The sequence below is a fragment of the Phacochoerus africanus genome, chromosome 15 (genome assembly GCF_016906955.1).
Source record: "Phacochoerus africanus isolate WHEZ1 chromosome 15, ROS_Pafr_v1, whole genome shotgun sequence".
NCBI classification, from domain to species: Eukaryota; Metazoa; Chordata; class Mammalia; order Artiodactyla; family Suidae; genus Phacochoerus; species Phacochoerus africanus.
The window spans coordinates 418,818-435,242 of record NC_062558.1 but is presented as its reverse complement, the minus strand read 5'-3'; the positions used below and the strand labels follow the sequence as shown (position 1 = coordinate 435,242).

The 16,425-nt window shown below is 49.6% G+C and overlaps 1 protein-coding gene across 1 annotated transcript; it reads right to left on the bottom strand.

Moving 5' to 3' along the window:
- Positions 1 to 1,045: 1,045 nt before the first annotated feature.
- Positions 1,046 to 9,667, bottom strand: NXNL2 (nucleoredoxin like 2). Its single transcript, XM_047761263.1, has 3 exons — positions 9,419 to 9,667; positions 8,680 to 9,073; positions 1,046 to 1,581 (listed from the first exon to the last, which is right to left on the bottom strand). Exons 2-3 carry the CDS (start codon positions 8,979 to 8,981, stop codon positions 1,413 to 1,415), a joined length of 471 nt encoding a protein of 156 aa, XP_047617219.1. The 5' UTR covers positions 8,982 to 9,073; positions 9,419 to 9,667; the 3' UTR covers positions 1,046 to 1,412.
- Between the last annotated feature and the right edge of the window lie 6,758 nt (positions 9,668 to 16,425).

Sequence of the window (16,425 nt, the reverse complement as noted above, 5' to 3'; positions counted from 1 at the left end):
ACCCCAGCAATGCTTATTCTCGGTCTTGATGGAGAGAACTTGGCTGATAGAAGGGGTGAGGGGGGGATCAAGTCTTCTGGATCAGAATGCAGTTAGTGGATTCCAGCAGGCAGGCCAGCAAGAAGAGAGGCCCGGAGGCTAGGAACTGGCACCACCCACAGCTCTCTTGCTATCCGCAAAGATAGTGTGTAATATTCATTTACCTGCATCAATCAGCCTCTTTTAGAAGATGCAGAGCTTTGATTTTGAAGATGGGACTATACAGCCTTGAAATTTTCTTTTCTTTCTGAGATATCACGATATTATTAAAAGTTTAAAAAAAAAAAAAGAAAGAAAGAAATTGCTGAAAGACTCATAATTAAAAACTACCCCCGGAGTTCCCATCGTGGCTCAGCAGAAATGAATCTGACTAGGAACCATGAGGTTTCTGGTTCGATCCCTAGCCTTGCTCAGTGGGTTAAGGATCCACCATTGCCGTGAGCTGTGGTGTAGGTTGCAGACACAGCTCAGATCTGGCATTGCTGTGGCTGTGGTGTAGGCCGCAGCTATAGCTCCGATTAGACCCCTAACCTAGGAACATCCATATGCCAGAGGTGCGGCCCTAAAAAGACACAAGACCAAAAAAAAAAAAAAAAATATCCCTTTTTGGAGTTCCACTGAGGCTCAGCAGATTAAGAACCCAGCAAGTATCAATGAGGATGCCAGTTCTATCCCTGCTCTTGCTCAGTGGGTTAAGGATCCAGCGTTGCCACAAGCTGCAGCATAGATCACAGATGAGGCTTGGATCTGGCGTTGCTGTGGCTGTGGCACAGGCTGGTTGCTACAGCTCCAATTCAACCCCACCCTGGGAATTTCCATGTGCCTAAAAACACCAAAAACAAACAAACAAACAAAAAAAAAAACAACTACCCCCTTTGAAAAGCCCAACAAAGTGTTTGAGAATGGTAGTTCTTGAGTGCTTCACTTCGTTTGCCAGGAGAAAGAGGGAAATCAGAAGGCTCCAAGTGGAAACAGCTTTGTTTATTAAAGCAAATAGATTCTGCAAACTTTGGTAATAAATGTAGTTGTGAAAGCATATCATTAAAGCCATTTCCAGAAGAATGTATCAATATGTTGTTTTACCTGAAGAGCCTGTATAAATACATGTTTTGCATAGATTTCCAATAGCTCAATGTGAATATAGTTAAGCTCATGTGGAGAAAGCTATACTAAGAATAATAAAAAATAATTACAACCAAGGCTACAGGGAGGGTATCCCCTGAGCAATATTCTCCTTCTACCACAGCTGAGTGCTTCTGCTCTGAAGAAACCATGAGCCCAGAGAAAGAAAACGGGCTGCTCCTCTTCTCCGCTGTGTTAACGATGCATCGGCTGGAGCAACGGGTACAGGGTCCCCAGAGATTCCCCCGAGCTCAACCAGAGAAGTTCTGGAAGACGTCGGCAGCTTCCACCCAGTTCTGGAAGCAGGCCACCCCGCGCTCCCGGATCTGCTTCCGTCCTTTGTCGGTGATGACTTCCCCGTTTGGTTTCAGGATCACAAGCCGGGGGATGGCCGTGACGCGGTACCTGGTCCTCAGCTCACTGGGGGAGAGAAGAGGGTGGGCTGAGAGTTAACAGGGGACAGGCCGGGCTGCTGCGCATATTGGCAAAGACCAATGCCTCCCCAGTGCCAGCTGAGCCTGCAAAGCCTTAGAACCCGGCCCGCCTGGTGAGCCCTCCCCGGGGCTGAGGATTCCTTTGGGCCTCTTTTCTTCTTGGTGCCAGCCTATTCCAAGCCAGCGCTGTCCCAGAGGAGCGTCTGCAGTGATGGAACTGTATCTGTGCTGCCCAATACGTGCCATGCGTGGCTACAGAGCACTTGAAGTGTGGCTGGTGTGGCTGAGGAACTGAATATTTGGTTTCGGTTCATTTTAAATTTAAGGGAGTTCCCACTGTAGCACAGTGGAAATGAATCTGACTAGGAACCATGAGGTTTGGGGTTTGATCCCTGGCCTTGCTCAGTGGGTTAAGGATCTGATGTTGCTGTGAGCTGTGGTGTAGGTCACAGACGTGGCTCAGATCTGGCATTGCTGTGGCTGTAAACCCCTAGCATGGGAACCTCCACACGCCATGAGTAGGGCCCTAAAAAGAAAACAAAAATTTAAATTGAAGCAGCCACATGTGCCTAGAGGCTGCCAAACTGCGGAGTGCAATTTTAAACCCACAGATAACCTAGTAAATATACATCCTCCCTACATCTCAAGAGGCTGAAATATATCAGGTACATATAACGGTAAAAGTTCCCATGAGTTCCTGATAAATGCAAAGCCTTACTAGACTTTCTGCCCTATGCATTCAAGGATATACCAATTAACATCATGGATGAGACATGTTTTAGCTACTTTTACTGTCACGTGTAATCCACTGAGTGGTTAAGTGGCCCTTCTACGAAATTATCTGTATTTATTTAGGGAGAGGAGTGTCTGCCTTCTTAGTTTTGCAAATCTGCCCATAACCTTCACAGGGATTAGTGGCCTCAAGGCAGGACAGCTGAGTGAAAATCTCCATCCTGTATCCACGGCCAGCTTGCCAGGGCCTCACATTAGCAGTAATCTGATTTCCTTCATCTGTCACCCTCAGGACTGGGAACCTGCATGGAAGGAACATGCACTTGAGACCCTCCTATTACCAAATCTCCTCTGTGACACCTCCATCAGGCTCTCCCTGATGCTCTCCAGTATCCAGGTCAAAGACAAATCTTTTTTTTTTTTTTTTTTTGCTTTTTTATGCCCTCGCCTGCTGCATATGGAAGTTCCCAGGCTAGGGGTTGAATTGGAACTACAGCTGCCGGCCTACACCAGATCCGAGCTCTGTCAGTGACCTACACCACAGCTCATGGCAATGCCAGATCCTTAACTCACTGAGCAAGGCCAAGGATAGAATCTGCATCCTCATGGATACTAGTCAGATTCGTTTCTGCTGTGCCACGACAGGAACTCCCTCAAAGACAAATCTTGGAGTTCCTGTCGTGGCTCAGTGGTTAACGAATCCAACTAGGTACCATGAGGTTGCGGGTTCGGTCCCTGCCCTTGCTCAGTGGGTTAAGGATCCGGCGTTGCCGTGAGCTGTGGTGTAGGTTGCAGACGCGGCTCGGATCTGGTGTTGCTATGGCTGTGGCGTAGGCTGGTGGCTACAGCTCCGATTAGACCCCTAGTCTGGGAACCTCCATATGCTGCGGGAGCAGCACAAGAAATGGCAAAAAGGCAAAAAGGCAAAAAAAAAAAAAAGACAAATCTTAATTCAAGCAGGAAAACAACCATGGTACTCAATTTGTCTTTAAACATTTATGGATTGATTACAAAACCAGCCATGTACTCAGTCATAAAGGGATCTTAATAAATTTCAAATAATCAGTGGTAACAGACCACTTAATCAGACCATACACAATGGAAATGGAAACCAATAAGAAACAATTTTTGGAATGAGTTAAAAACTAAATAACTATATATTATATATGAAATTGCAATGCAGACTTACAAAATAATTAAAACAGGGCTATACAGAATACACTATGGGTTCCAAGTTGTAGATACAATCAGACACAGTTAGAGACTTGTGTCTTACACATTCTTACCCAAATCTGAAAGTCTCCGTAGAGATGAGGTATGAAGTAAAAACAAAAGGAAAGTAGAAAGAAGGCAAAAAAAGGACTGAGGACAGAAATCACTGAACTAAGAAATGAATCAGCTTCCTCAGAAAACTAAACATAGAACTACCATTTGATCCAGCAATCCCACTCCTGGGCATCTATCCAGAGAAAACCACGACTCTCAAAGACACATGTACTCCGATGTTCATTGCAGCACTATTTGCAATAGCCCAGACATGGAAACAACCTAAATGTCCATCGACAGAGGAGTGGATCCAGAAGATGTGGTCCATATACACAATGGAATATTACTCAGCCATTAAAAGGAAAGAAATAATGACATTTTTAGCAACATGGATGGACCTTGGAATTATCATGCTAAGTGAAGTCAGTCATACAATGAGACACCAACATCAAACGCTATCACTGACATGTGGAATCTAAAAAAGGACACAATGAATTTCTTTGCAAAACAGATACTGACTCACAGACATTGCAAAACTTAATGGTTTCCAAATGAGACAAGTTGAGGGGGTGGGGGGATGCACTGAAGGTTTGGGATGGACATGCTATAAAATTTGATTGTGATGATTGTTGTACACCTATAAATGTAATAAAATTCATTAAGTATTAAAAAATAAAAATAAAAATACATAAATCAGCTGGATCTGTCAAAAAAAAAAAAAGCAAAGAAAAAGAAATGAATCAGCATGGGATGAGCCATTAAAGAAAAAAAAAAAGACTGCAGCCGCTTGGGTTGCTGCTGAGACTCGGGTTCAATCCTGGCTGCTGCAGTGGGTTAAGGAGTCTGGCATCACCACAGCTGTGGCAGGTCACAGCTGTGGCTCAGATTCAATCCCTGGCCCAGGAACGTCCATATGCAGCAGGAGCAGCCATTTAAAAAAAAAAAAAATTTTTTAAATGCAGTGAGCAACAAAACCAAACCCAGCTCTTAGACTGGAAAGCAGCAAAGCTCCACCAAGATTGAGAAGGAAAAGGGGGAGACACGGGACTATCAGGAACAGGCGGGGGTTTGAGGATCCAGGAGAAGGTCTGAGTAGACATTTCATTGCTCCAGCTTATCTTCAAATCCTCAAATCCCCATCGTGGCAGCCTCTGCCTGGGGACAGCTGTAACCTTGGAGCCGCATGGGAGAGGCACATAACCACCCTCCTCCCCCAAAGCCAACCCCATCTCCTCTGAGATCCATGTCCAGAGACAATAGACCAAGCCTTAAAAAGAAAAGAGCCTTGTTGCTGGGCGGGATGAAGTGATAGCTCTGAGCAGTTTAACCACTTCAGGGAAATCTGAGAGCTCAGTTCCTCCTCCTCACTCTCCCTTCACCTAAAGCAGCCCATCCTCATCCCTGGCACGACTGCTTCTGGGTTGCCATGGCAACGTCTGGCTCCAGTCTCTTTCCATCGCAGCCACAGGCAGACTGTTACCGAGGAAATCTCTCTACTTGCTCCAAGCATCCATCAAACAAGTGCCCTGCAGGCGCCAAGCACTGAACAATGTCTGGTCCAACCTTAGGGTCTACGCAGAGACCGCCACCCCACCCCCTGCCTTGCCAGACAGACATTCCAAGCACAAGGGTGGCAGTGAGCTTGAGCTATGGAAGGCACAGGCCCCCCGGGGGCTGGAAGTGCTCCCATTGCTTCCAGGGAACAAAAGAAGAGGAAGAGCTACCAGGCAGAGAAGCGGGAGCCCCAGGGTTGAGGATGTGACAGGTGTATGACTAGTGGAGGTGGGAAAATATAGTAGCTACACTGGACAACCAAGATCTGCACGACCTTGAGGACAAGTGAATGGCTCCAGGCACTTTATTCCTGCAGGTGCACCTGTAGCTGTGCTGCCTCCAGCCACGCCCAGGGTAACCCCGTGGGGCTCCGTGGTGATCTATTTCGTTGAGCCTCGGCAGGTTAGCAGAAATCCAGTGGCCAAGGTCCCTCACCATGACGAACCAGTGACTACCATCCTGGCCCCACCTTCTCCCAACACCAAGCGGAATGCCATGCTCTGCACACATTACAAACTTCCCCAAAGGCCACCCGGAGGCTTCCTACATTTCTTAGTTCTCCTTAGTTGCAGCCGGTTCCATTTTTGTCCATGATCTGATTCTAAAATGCAGGCTGGGATAAGCAGAATTTAGAGCTTTACTCCAAGAATTTCCCACAGAATTCCACATTTCCTAATTTATACATTGCAGTGACAGGATGAACAAAGTTCAGTCTGGAAAGGGGGAAGCACAAGGAGCTAAACTCCCTTCCCAAAAAACATGAGATTCCTCCGAGGTCAGGCTGGCCAGTGGGAGATGGCTGAATGCAGTCGACCTGCCCTAAACTGCTCAGCGCCTGCAGTGGATGGAAGGGGTCTTGACCAGATAACGGGGGAGGCAGAGCGAGGCTGTGCAGGGGAGGCCTAGGCCCAGCATCCCCTCCAGAGGAAGCCAGAGGGGAAAGCACAGATTCTAAAGCCAGGAGCAGAGGTCTCTGCAACCCAATAGCACATCCATGAAACAGGCAATAGGTACAAAATGCTGGAACACAGTCAGCTGACAGGGCTCTGAATCTATGCATCAGCCTGGTCCTCATACATCACGTGACCTATCAGTAAAAGCAGCTGAACGCCTTACCTACAGTCACCCCACGAGTAGATCCCACAGCTGGGCTCTGCCGAGGGCCTGAGCTCTTTGCCTAATTACTAACACTGTCTCTGTCATTTTCAAAACTAAGTGTGTTCTGGGAGTTCCTGTCGTGGTGCAGTGGTTAACGAATCCGACTAGGAACCATGAGGTTGCGGGTTCAGCCCCTGGCCTTGCTCAGTGGTTTAAGGATCTGGTGTTGCCGTGAGCTGTGGTGTGGGTCGCAGACACGGCTCGGATCCCGCGTTGCTGTAGCTCTGGCGTAGGCCGGTGGCTACAGCTCCGATTCGACCCCTAGCCTGGGAACCTCCATATGCTGCAGGAGCGGCTCAAGAAAAAAACAAAACAAAGAAACAAAAAATAAGTGTGTTCTGTCAAAAGCTGTGTACAACTTGAACACTATGCAAATCCAAACTCATTTTACAACCACCACTAGACATGAAGCTGTACGAATCCCTCCGCCAAGCAAATCACTCATTTAGATCTATCATTAATTAGACTTTCCTAGCCCTGCCCAAAGTGTGGATTTAGGAAGCAGGCACCTGTCTCTAGGGCCTGGGCCTCACCGCTTCCTCAGCATCACCAAAAGCATGCTCGGAGGGAAAATGACTCCTCCAGGTAACTTTCCAAAGTTACCTTCCTTTTTTTTTTTTTTTTTTGCTTGTTAGGGCTGAACCTGAGGCATATGTAAGTTCCCAGGCTAGGGGTCACATCGAAGCTATAGCTGCTGACTTGCCACAACCACAGCAACGCAGGATCCAAGCCACCTTGGCAACCTACAACAACAGTTCATAGCAACATGGCAACACCGGATCCCCAGCCCACTAAGCAAGGCCAGGGATCAAACTTGCAACCTCATGGATGTGTGTTGGATCCGTTTCCGCTGAGCCACAACCAAAGTTCTCTTCTGGCCAAGTGGGTTAAGGATCTGACGTTGTCAGTGCGGCGGCTTGGGTTGATGCTGTGGCACAAGTTCAGTCCCTGGCCCAGAAACGTCCACATGCCCTAGGAAAAGAAAGAGGAGCTCCCATCGTGGTGCAGGGGAAACGAATCCGACTAGGAACCATGAGGTTGTGGGTTCAATCCCTGGCCTCGCTCAGTGCGTTAAGGATCCGGCGTTGCCCTGAACTGTGGTGTAGGTCGCAGAAGTGGCTCGGATCTGGCGTTGCTGTGGCTGTGGTGTAGGTGGGCGGCTACAGCTCCATTCAACCCCTAGCCTGGGAACCTCCATATGCTGCAGGTGCGGCCCTAAAAAGCTAAAAAAAGAAAGAAAAAAAAAAGAAAGAAATTCATGTCCCTGTCTATTAAGGGATGGTGGGGTACTTTGTGAAGAGCAGTAAATCTAAATCTTTACTCTCACACCCCTGGAGATGCCAAAATGCCAAGGGACTTAGCGCCCCAAGACATGCTTGCCTATTCCCCTCCGCCAATCCTCCCACGTCCTCCCTCCTCGTCCCACCCTACGTTGTCTCCCCTAACCCCACACCTCCTCCCCCTCTGCCCTGGGTCCTCCCTCCCCTCCTCCCAAACCCTCCCTCCCACGGCCTCCCCTTGCCTCCCCCTCCCTCCCCACCCTACACCCTACCTCCTCCCCTTCTCCCTCCTCCCCTCCAGAGGAGCCCATGACCACAGCCAACAGAGCACCAGGGTCGATTTAGTTTGTTCACAAACTCGGAAATCCAACAGAATCGAGGGGCTCTGCCACGTCAGGTCTTTTCTAAAGCAAGAGTGGGGCAAGATCCCTTCGGAAGAGCAAGGATTTTTGTCACCTCTCCGGTGTTTCTTCCTACAGTTACAGGAAGAGGAAACACCTTTATGAAATTTCAGTCACTGCCAGTAAAAATGAAACCGCAACGTGGCCTGCACTAGGTTCCTTCAGCCCTTGAGTCCCTACCCTTCCCCACAGCCCCTGGCCCCCAGCCCTATACTACTGGCCCGGGGCAGTCAATCCAGAGTCTCCAGTCCTGACCCGAGTCTCCTCCTGCTCTCCAGAAAAGGGGTGGAGTCCTCCCTGAGAAGTAGGGTGGAGCGACCCAGGGCTGAGGTTCCCAGAGTGGGCTCCCTGGATCGAAGCATCAGCATCACCAGGGGTCCTTTAAAATTCAGATCCCTGGAGCTTCAGACCCTACGAGCCAGAAACTAGGGTCCAGGGTCACCAAGCTCCGCCCCCCGCCCCCCCGCCCGGCTCTTTGATGCAGATGTTCCCGTCCGCCTACCGCAAAGCCTCCCTGGGAAGCTGAAGCAGAGACTACGATGTAGCTGAGAGAGGGCGGCACAGGTCGGGGTGGGGAGTGTTTAGCCGAGAGCTCCCGACTGCTGGGAGAAGCCCGGGGACCAGGGATTGGGGCGGGAGTTGTGGGGGGCCCGCCCGACAGCTCCCAGCATCCCCACGCTCGTCCCCACTCACTGCCGGTAGGGGTCGTGGAAGGGCAGCGCCAGCCAAGCTCCATGCAGCTCGCGCATGAAGTCCAGCATCTCCTGTGCGCTGCCGTCGGCAGACACGAAGACCACCTCGAAGGGCGCGGGCGGCTGCGCTTCGTCCACTAGCTCAGCGTAAAAGTCGCAGAGCAGCGGGGTGAAATCGCGGCTGGGCGCGCACCGGCCCGCGGCGAAGTACAGCGCCACCACCTTGTTCTGCAGGGCCGTTTCGGCCTCGACCCACGCGCCGTCGCAGGTCACCAGGCACCGCCCGCCCAGCACGTCCACCATGGCCGGACGCGGGGACACGTGCGGGAGGGACACCTGCGACAGAAGGACACCTGCAGGGAGACACCGGGCGGTGAGCACTGACGCACGGACACCTACGGGAAAACAAGGCAGAGAAAGGGGGGGGGGGGGGCTCTGAGCTCGGTTGGCTGATCACCTGTGGGTGTCTGGCTCCCCTCGCACCGCGGGGCGCCCGGACCTCGGCACAAGCCTCTGGCTGGAACAGGGGCGTCCGCACTGGGGAGAGCGGGACACCCGCAGACACCCACGACCCCAGGCTCAGCGGCAGCAGCAGTGGCACACACACCACAAGGTTCCAGGTAGCCGAGCCGCCCCACCCCAGCCTTTCCCCTCACCCTCTGGCTCCTGCGGCCCACCCCACATCCCAGCGGTTCACCCTCACCTCCCCCTCCCCGCCCCCGCTCTGAGCCCCGCTTCACCTCCCACTCAGCCGTGCAGCTCTTGATCCCACCCTGCACGCCACCTCCGCGCTCCCTCGCAGCGCACTCTCTGCGCACTAGTCCCAAGTCCCCTGGCCCGCGCGCCAGCCCGCGCTCTGTCGCTCCCTGGGGTGCTGCGAAAGAGGGAGGTTAAGAGCAGTTCAAGCAGTAGAGAGCGGGGACCGGGAGGTCGGGAGACCCGGGCTCTGTTCTTTCCCGGCGTTTGTCTCGAAGTACTGCGCCCTGGCGGGGAGGGTCCCTGCAAGAAATTGGGGGCGGTTCTTAAAGAATGTTTTAGGAGTATTAATGCGCCCGGGCACTGGGATTCAGCAGCGAGCAAAATAGTTTCAGCTCCTTGCCTGGGAGGGGTGAGGCGCTCGCGTGGGGCGCGGGGGAGAATTTAATGCCAAGGGACTTAGCGCCCCAAAAAACTCAGTGATCAAGATAAATAGTATTCTGATGCAATGTTTTACAATTTTAAAGTTAATGCAAAAACATTAATTAAACATAATTTTAAGGTTAATGCAAAACGTCAACCACGTAAGGACAGGATCCCACCCTCCCCTCGGCCGCTAGCCGTGCTGCCCTAGCCCTCAGTCCTTGCCTCGCCGAAGTTTGTATTTCCGTGGAGACAAGAAAAATACTAGGTGAAGCAGGAAAACGCAGAGTGCGCGCAACGGAGAGAGAAGGGAAGGGAAACTCAGTAGGGATCCGGCGCGGCGATGAGGGCGGGGTCGCGAGCAGGTTCCTCTGAGCCTCCTCGCGGCCTCTCCCGCTTCCGAGTGAAATGGAACGGAAATTCGCGTACAATGTTTTCTGCTAACCCAACGTACCCGGTGGTTGAGCTTGGCAGAACCCGGGCTAAGGGCAATTCTGTCGGGGGATTGATGCTGTTCCTTGAAGCGCGCTTGATTCACTGTCGTTTTGGAGGACTCGGAAACATTTATAGGCGAATCGGAGAAAAGAAAAAAAAAAATTGAGAGGAACGATGAGCACAAGAAATCTTGCCTGTGGAGGTGCCTGACTTTAAAGCTCAGAAACAAGATGAATGTAGCTAAACTCTAAATCTCATTAACATTGTTGTATTTTAATCTGTTTGGCTTTTCTGCTTTTATCGCAACAGTGAGCAAAGTAGAGCACATGCTTTTTAGTGACGGAGCCCACCGAGAAATTCCCGATCATTGGTATTAATACTTGGTGCTCTCAGAGTGCTGGGGAAGGGGTGGGTGCCACTTCCTGGGGGAACGACTTGCTCAGGTGCCATGGTGAACTGGGGACAACCCTTCAGGAAGGGAAGATCCAGGGAAGAACAGCCGGCCAGCACCCCTCCTGTGGCTGCTAGGAGCTGGCTCTGTGTGTGTGTGCACTCCTGAGGGGCACGAGCACAGCTCAGCTCTTTCTCCAGCTTTGCATCTAATGAGTATTCTCTACCAGTCTTGGAAGGAACTTCCCAGGGCCTTTCCTGAGGCATGATCTTGTCTTTCACCTCTGACCCCATCCCACTGGCCTATTTCTAAGGTGGGAAGGAAGGGGTTGCAGGTTCCATGAGAGGAAGAAGGAAGCCCAGGACCCTCTCCTTGCCCCTTCTGGAACCAAGCCCTGATGGAGACCACTAAACAGCTGAACTCTGCAGAAGGTTGAGTACCTGCTGACACAGAGTTCTAAAGTGTAGGGTCTCCTTCAAAGACAAAATAAGGGAGTTGTGCATAAACCGTGCTCTTCTATAAGCAGCTGCACTGTGCCCTAGAGGTATGCACCAGTGCTAATAGCTTCTTTTGTTATTCACTATGAGGTAACTTTGTCATTATATATGCCTGTTCCTGCTCACTAATCTACATAACGCAACTTCCTTAAGAAAAGTCCTGTGGGCTAAAGCCCAGCGCCTTTGTTCTGCGGAACGGAGTGCCTCCTGGTCCCCCACTTTCTAGATGTAAAAGAGTCTTGTGTGTTTTGTTGTACTGTGCCGTCTCTCTTCCAGGATTCCCCATTGCCCTGCAGCACTGGACGCAGTAAAATCCCTTACACATTTTCCTCCACTGAGCACAGGAACAGCCAGAAATGGAGTCCTAGAAACACAGTTAGGGGGCTCCTAACCTCAGCTGAGACAGTGCAACATCAGTTCATACCCAGCTTCCTGCCAGGACAGCAAAGGGTGCCTGGATTGCTGGCATCTGCTAATCAGCTTTATGTCACCCAGATAATCTCAGCCAAGCTGGGCAGTGCTCTTACTCCCGATTGCTTGAGAGCAGCCCCGTGAGGGCCTCCTCACACCTGCCCTCCCTCTACAGCCCCCTCCCTGAGCTCTGCCTCCACTCTCAAAACAGTTTGCTGCTTACATACTCCACCCGTCATCCCTTTCCCACTTGGAATTTAAAAGTAGTCTTTTTGCATTTCCTGTCTGATACCTTCTGTTCTGTTAGACTCTCCTTGACCAAACTTTTTTTCGGGGGGTAGGGGGAACTGCACACACAGCATACAGAAATTCCTAGGCCAGGGATCGAACCCATGTCACAGCAGGAACTTGAGCCTCTGCATTAAAAACGCCGGCTCCTTAACCCACTGAGCCACCAGGGAACTCCTCTTCTTGACCAAACTTTAGACAGGCTCTTATGAATCCTCTTCTTTATTGGCCTCATACTTATGATAGGACTAGAGTGGGATTATCAAGTAGCTAGTTTAATAAATGCCAGTAGGAGGTTATAGATAGAGAGGGAAATTTAGGGGGGCTGGGAAGACCATTGTCGGGGATCACTCAAGAAAGCAATTGGGAAAATCATGAAACAAAGCAGACTTGCTTAACAACAAAACTATACATCAAGTCAATGACGCCTGCATCCTGCGGGTTGAGGTCAGTAAGCTAATACTCCTTTGTGTGCACTGCAAACAAAAATACAGGAAAGGTAACATTCCAAAGTAGAAAAATCTCACTAAGCTAAAACCTGGGATGATTTACCATATTTTTGTATATGTTACCGCCCTTCTGCTGATTTTGAATCGTGCCATGATAGCCCCAGTTTGACTATGTAGGGACAAAAAAACTCCCCTGCTCAATGTGAAGGAGAATTTGATGTTGGAAACTTCCTGTCTACTCAAGGATGAGAAAGAGGGTCATCTCTCCACCCCCACTTTTCCTTTGATTATAAAAATGTAGCCCGGGAATTCCAATCTTGGCTAAACAGGGTCAAAAACCCAACTAGCATCCATGAGGATGTGGGTTTAATCCCTGGCCTCCCTCAGTGGGTTAAGGATCAGACATTGCCGTGAGCTGTTGCGTAGATCCCAGATGGGGCTCAGATCTGGCGTTGCTGTGGCTGTGGTATAGGCTGATGGCTACAGCTCCAGTTCTACCCCTCGCCTGGGAACGTCCATCTGCTGCAGGTGAGGCCCTAAAAATTAATAAATTTGTAGCTGTTTTCACAGTCTTTTCCTCCTTGAAACATTCTTGCTTTCAACAGGGGGCAAAAATCAGGGCAACGCTGCTTTTAGCCTCTAGCAGCTCTGGGGGCTAGGAGTCCTGGTTTTCACCAAGGTTGCCCAGGTTCAATCCCTGAGCAGAAAATTGTGCCCTCACTTTCAGCCATCACTCACTGCTCTCTCTCTCTGAAATCAGAAACAACAGTGGTAAGTTTTTCTCTTTTCTAAATTTGGATGAGTAGGTAAAAATGTTTGGCTCCATAGAGTCAATCTTTTTTTTTTTTTTTTTTTTTGCCTTTTAGGGCCTCACCCAAGGCATATGGAGGTTCCCAGGCTAGGGGTCGAATCAGAGCTACAGCTGCCAGCCACAGCCACAGCCACAGCAACTCGGGATGGGATCCAAGCCGCATCTGTGACATACACCACAGCTCACAGCAATGCCGGAACCCGTAACCTCATGGTTCTTAGTCAGATTCGTTTCCGCTGCACCATGGCAGGAACTCCCATAGGGTCAACTTAAAATATTATTTTAAGGAGTCCCTGTTGTGGCTTAGCAGTAATGAACCCAACTAGTATCCATGAGGACTTAGGTTGGATCCCTAGTCTCGCTCAGTGGGTTAAGGATCAGGCATTGCTGTGAGCTGTTGTGTAGGTCCCAGATGTGGCTCGAATCTGGCTTTGCTGTGGCTGTGGTGTAGCCAGCAGCTGTAGCTCCAATTCAACCTCTAGCCTGGGAACATCCCTATGCCACAGGTGTGCTATAAAAAAGCAAAAAGAAAAAAAAAAGTTTTTGTTTTTTTTTGTCTTTTTGCTATTTCTTTGGGCCGCTCCCGCGGCACACGGAGGTTCCCAGGCTAGGGGTCGAATCGGAGCTGTAGCCACCGGCCTACGCCAGAGCCACAGCAACTCGGGATCCGAGCCGCGTCTGCAACCTACACCACAGCTCCCGGCAACGCCGGATCGTTCACCCACTGAGCAAGAGCAGGGATGGAACCCGCAACCTCATGGTTCCTAGTCGGATTCGTTAACCACTGCGCCACGACGGGAACTCCCGAAAAAAGTTATTTTAAATTGTCTGGTAATATGGAAAGTCACATTGATCTTTACAGTCTCTTTAGGCTACGAAGCCAAGTCAAAGACTTATCTAATTGTGTCCTATTACAAGGAGAACAGACTCTTACTGAGCTTGTATAAATACATGTATCGTCGGAGTTCCAGTTGTGTCGCAGTGGAAATGAATCTGACTAGGAACCATGAGTTTGAGGGTTCGATCCCTAACCTTGCTCAGTGGGTTATGGATCCAGGGTTGCCGTGAGCTATGGTGTAGGTCACAGACGCGGCTCGGATCTGGCGTTGCTGTGGCTGTGGTGTAGGCCGGCAGCTGTAGCTCCGATTAGACCATGAGCCTAGGAACCTCCATATGCCACGAGTGCAGCCGTAAAAAGACCAAAAAAAAAAAAAAAACCCTCACCTCTGCAGCCACCTATGCCACTGCAGTCAGGTTCTTCTTCTTTTTTTTTTAATGTATTTTTAGGGCCGCACCTGCGGCATACGAAGGTTCCCAGGCTAGGGGTCACATTTGAGCTGTAGCCAATGGCCACAGCCACAGCCACAGCAACACAGGTTCTGAGCCGCATCTTTGACCTCCAACACAGCTTATAGCGACACTGGATCCTTAACCCACTGAGCGAGGCCAGGGATCGAACCTGCGTCCTCATGGATGCTAGTCAGATTCTTTTCTGCTGAGCCATGATAGGAACTCCAGCAGTCAGGTTCTTAACCCACTGCGCTACAGCTGGAACTCTAAAAGCAACCCCTCTGAGATCTTCCAGGGGCCCGCTGGAAAATCCCAAAGTTAGTTCAAGATCAAAAAGACCTCATTCGGAATTTGTTTTGGGGGAAGTATGTCAAAAATGTCAAAATGTTTAAAACATTTGATCAAATAGGATCACTGTAGGTTTTTGTCTCATCGCAGGAAGAATTCAGAAGAGAGATGGAGGTCAAGAAAGCAGAGTGAGGATTTAGCAAGACCTTGTACACTTTCAAGGGGAGCGTTGCCAGACACAGGTGAGTTGCTTCCCTGTGTTTCCTTGGCAAGCTGGTTATATGGGACATAAAAATGCATGAGCAGAGCATTCACTGCGGAGGGAGGCATTTGGGGTTTATTTCCTGATTTTCATCCCAGCTCCACCTTCCTGAAGGGAGGAGGGATTTTTGACCTTATTTAGCCTTGAACGGAAGTGTCAGGGGGTTGGTGCGTGGTGGGTACCTCCTCTCTGCAAGGCTAATTTTATTGTAATGAGGGCATAATGAGCAAAAGTTACCATCAGATAGATGCTGGAGAATCTGTCAGTTTCCCACCTTTCTTTGTCTACCTCTGAGACCCAAAATACTCGGTTTTCCATCAGTCTGGAAGTTCCTGCTTTTCTTTGTCTGCTAGGACCCCCGTTGTTCACAAGATGTATAGTTTCCTGCCATTTGACCCTTGCACGCCCCCTGCTCTGCTCATATCTAGTTATCTGCTGTTCTAACAAAACAATACCTATTCATTCAGCCAAAGTGACAATTAAAAGGTTTCAAGGGCAAACACGAAAGTATATATGCTTTAACCTTGAACAACAACAACGCATGCAGTCAATAATCCATGTCACTTTACACTTGGCCATCCAAATCTGAGGTTCTGCATCCTCAGAACCAACCAATCTCAGAACTCATAGTACTGTGATACATATCTATGGGAAAAAATATATGTATAAGTGGACCCGGGCAGTTCAAATGCGGGTTGTTCAGAGGTCAATTACAGTTGTAAAAAAAATACCCTAGCTTTTTGAATACTGAAGACTCAGTTTTCTCAAGTAATTGAAGACTCGATGAAGACAACATGAAGAACAAAAAATTATTTTGATAAAACACAGAAACTTTGGAGTTCCGGACGTGGCTCAGCAGTAACGAACCCAGCTAGTATCCATGAAAATGTCGGTTTGACTCCCGGCCTTGCTCAGTGGGTTAAGGATCTGGTGTTGCCTTGAGCTGTGGTGTGGGTCACGGATGCCACTCAGATCCCGAGTTGCTGTGACTGTGGTATAGGCCAGCAGCTACAGCTCTGATTTGACTCCTAGCCTGGGAACTTCCATATGCTGTAGCTGAGGCCCTAAAAAGATTAAAAAAAAAAAAAATCAGAGAGTTCCAGTCATGGCTTAGTGGAAACAATCCAACTAGGAACCATGAGGTTTCGGGTTCGATGCCTGGCCTCACTCAGTGGGTTAAGGATCCGGCGTTGTCGTTAGCTGTGGTGTAAGTCGCAGACGTGGCTCGGATCCCGAGTTGCTGTGGCTCGGATCCCGAGTTGCTGTGGCTCTGGCGTAGGCCGGTGGCTACAGCTCCGATTCGACCCCTAGCCTGGGAACCTCCATATGCTGTGAGTGCAGCCCTAGAAAAGGCAAAAAGCCAAAAAAAAAAAAATCAGAATCTTTGTTTTCTAGGCAAATTACTAAAAAAATGTAAAAACATTGCCCGATCTTAAAAGAACATTGTTTTAGTTTTACATGAGTACACCATTTATTAAAGCTTATTTTTAAGAAACCCTTATCATA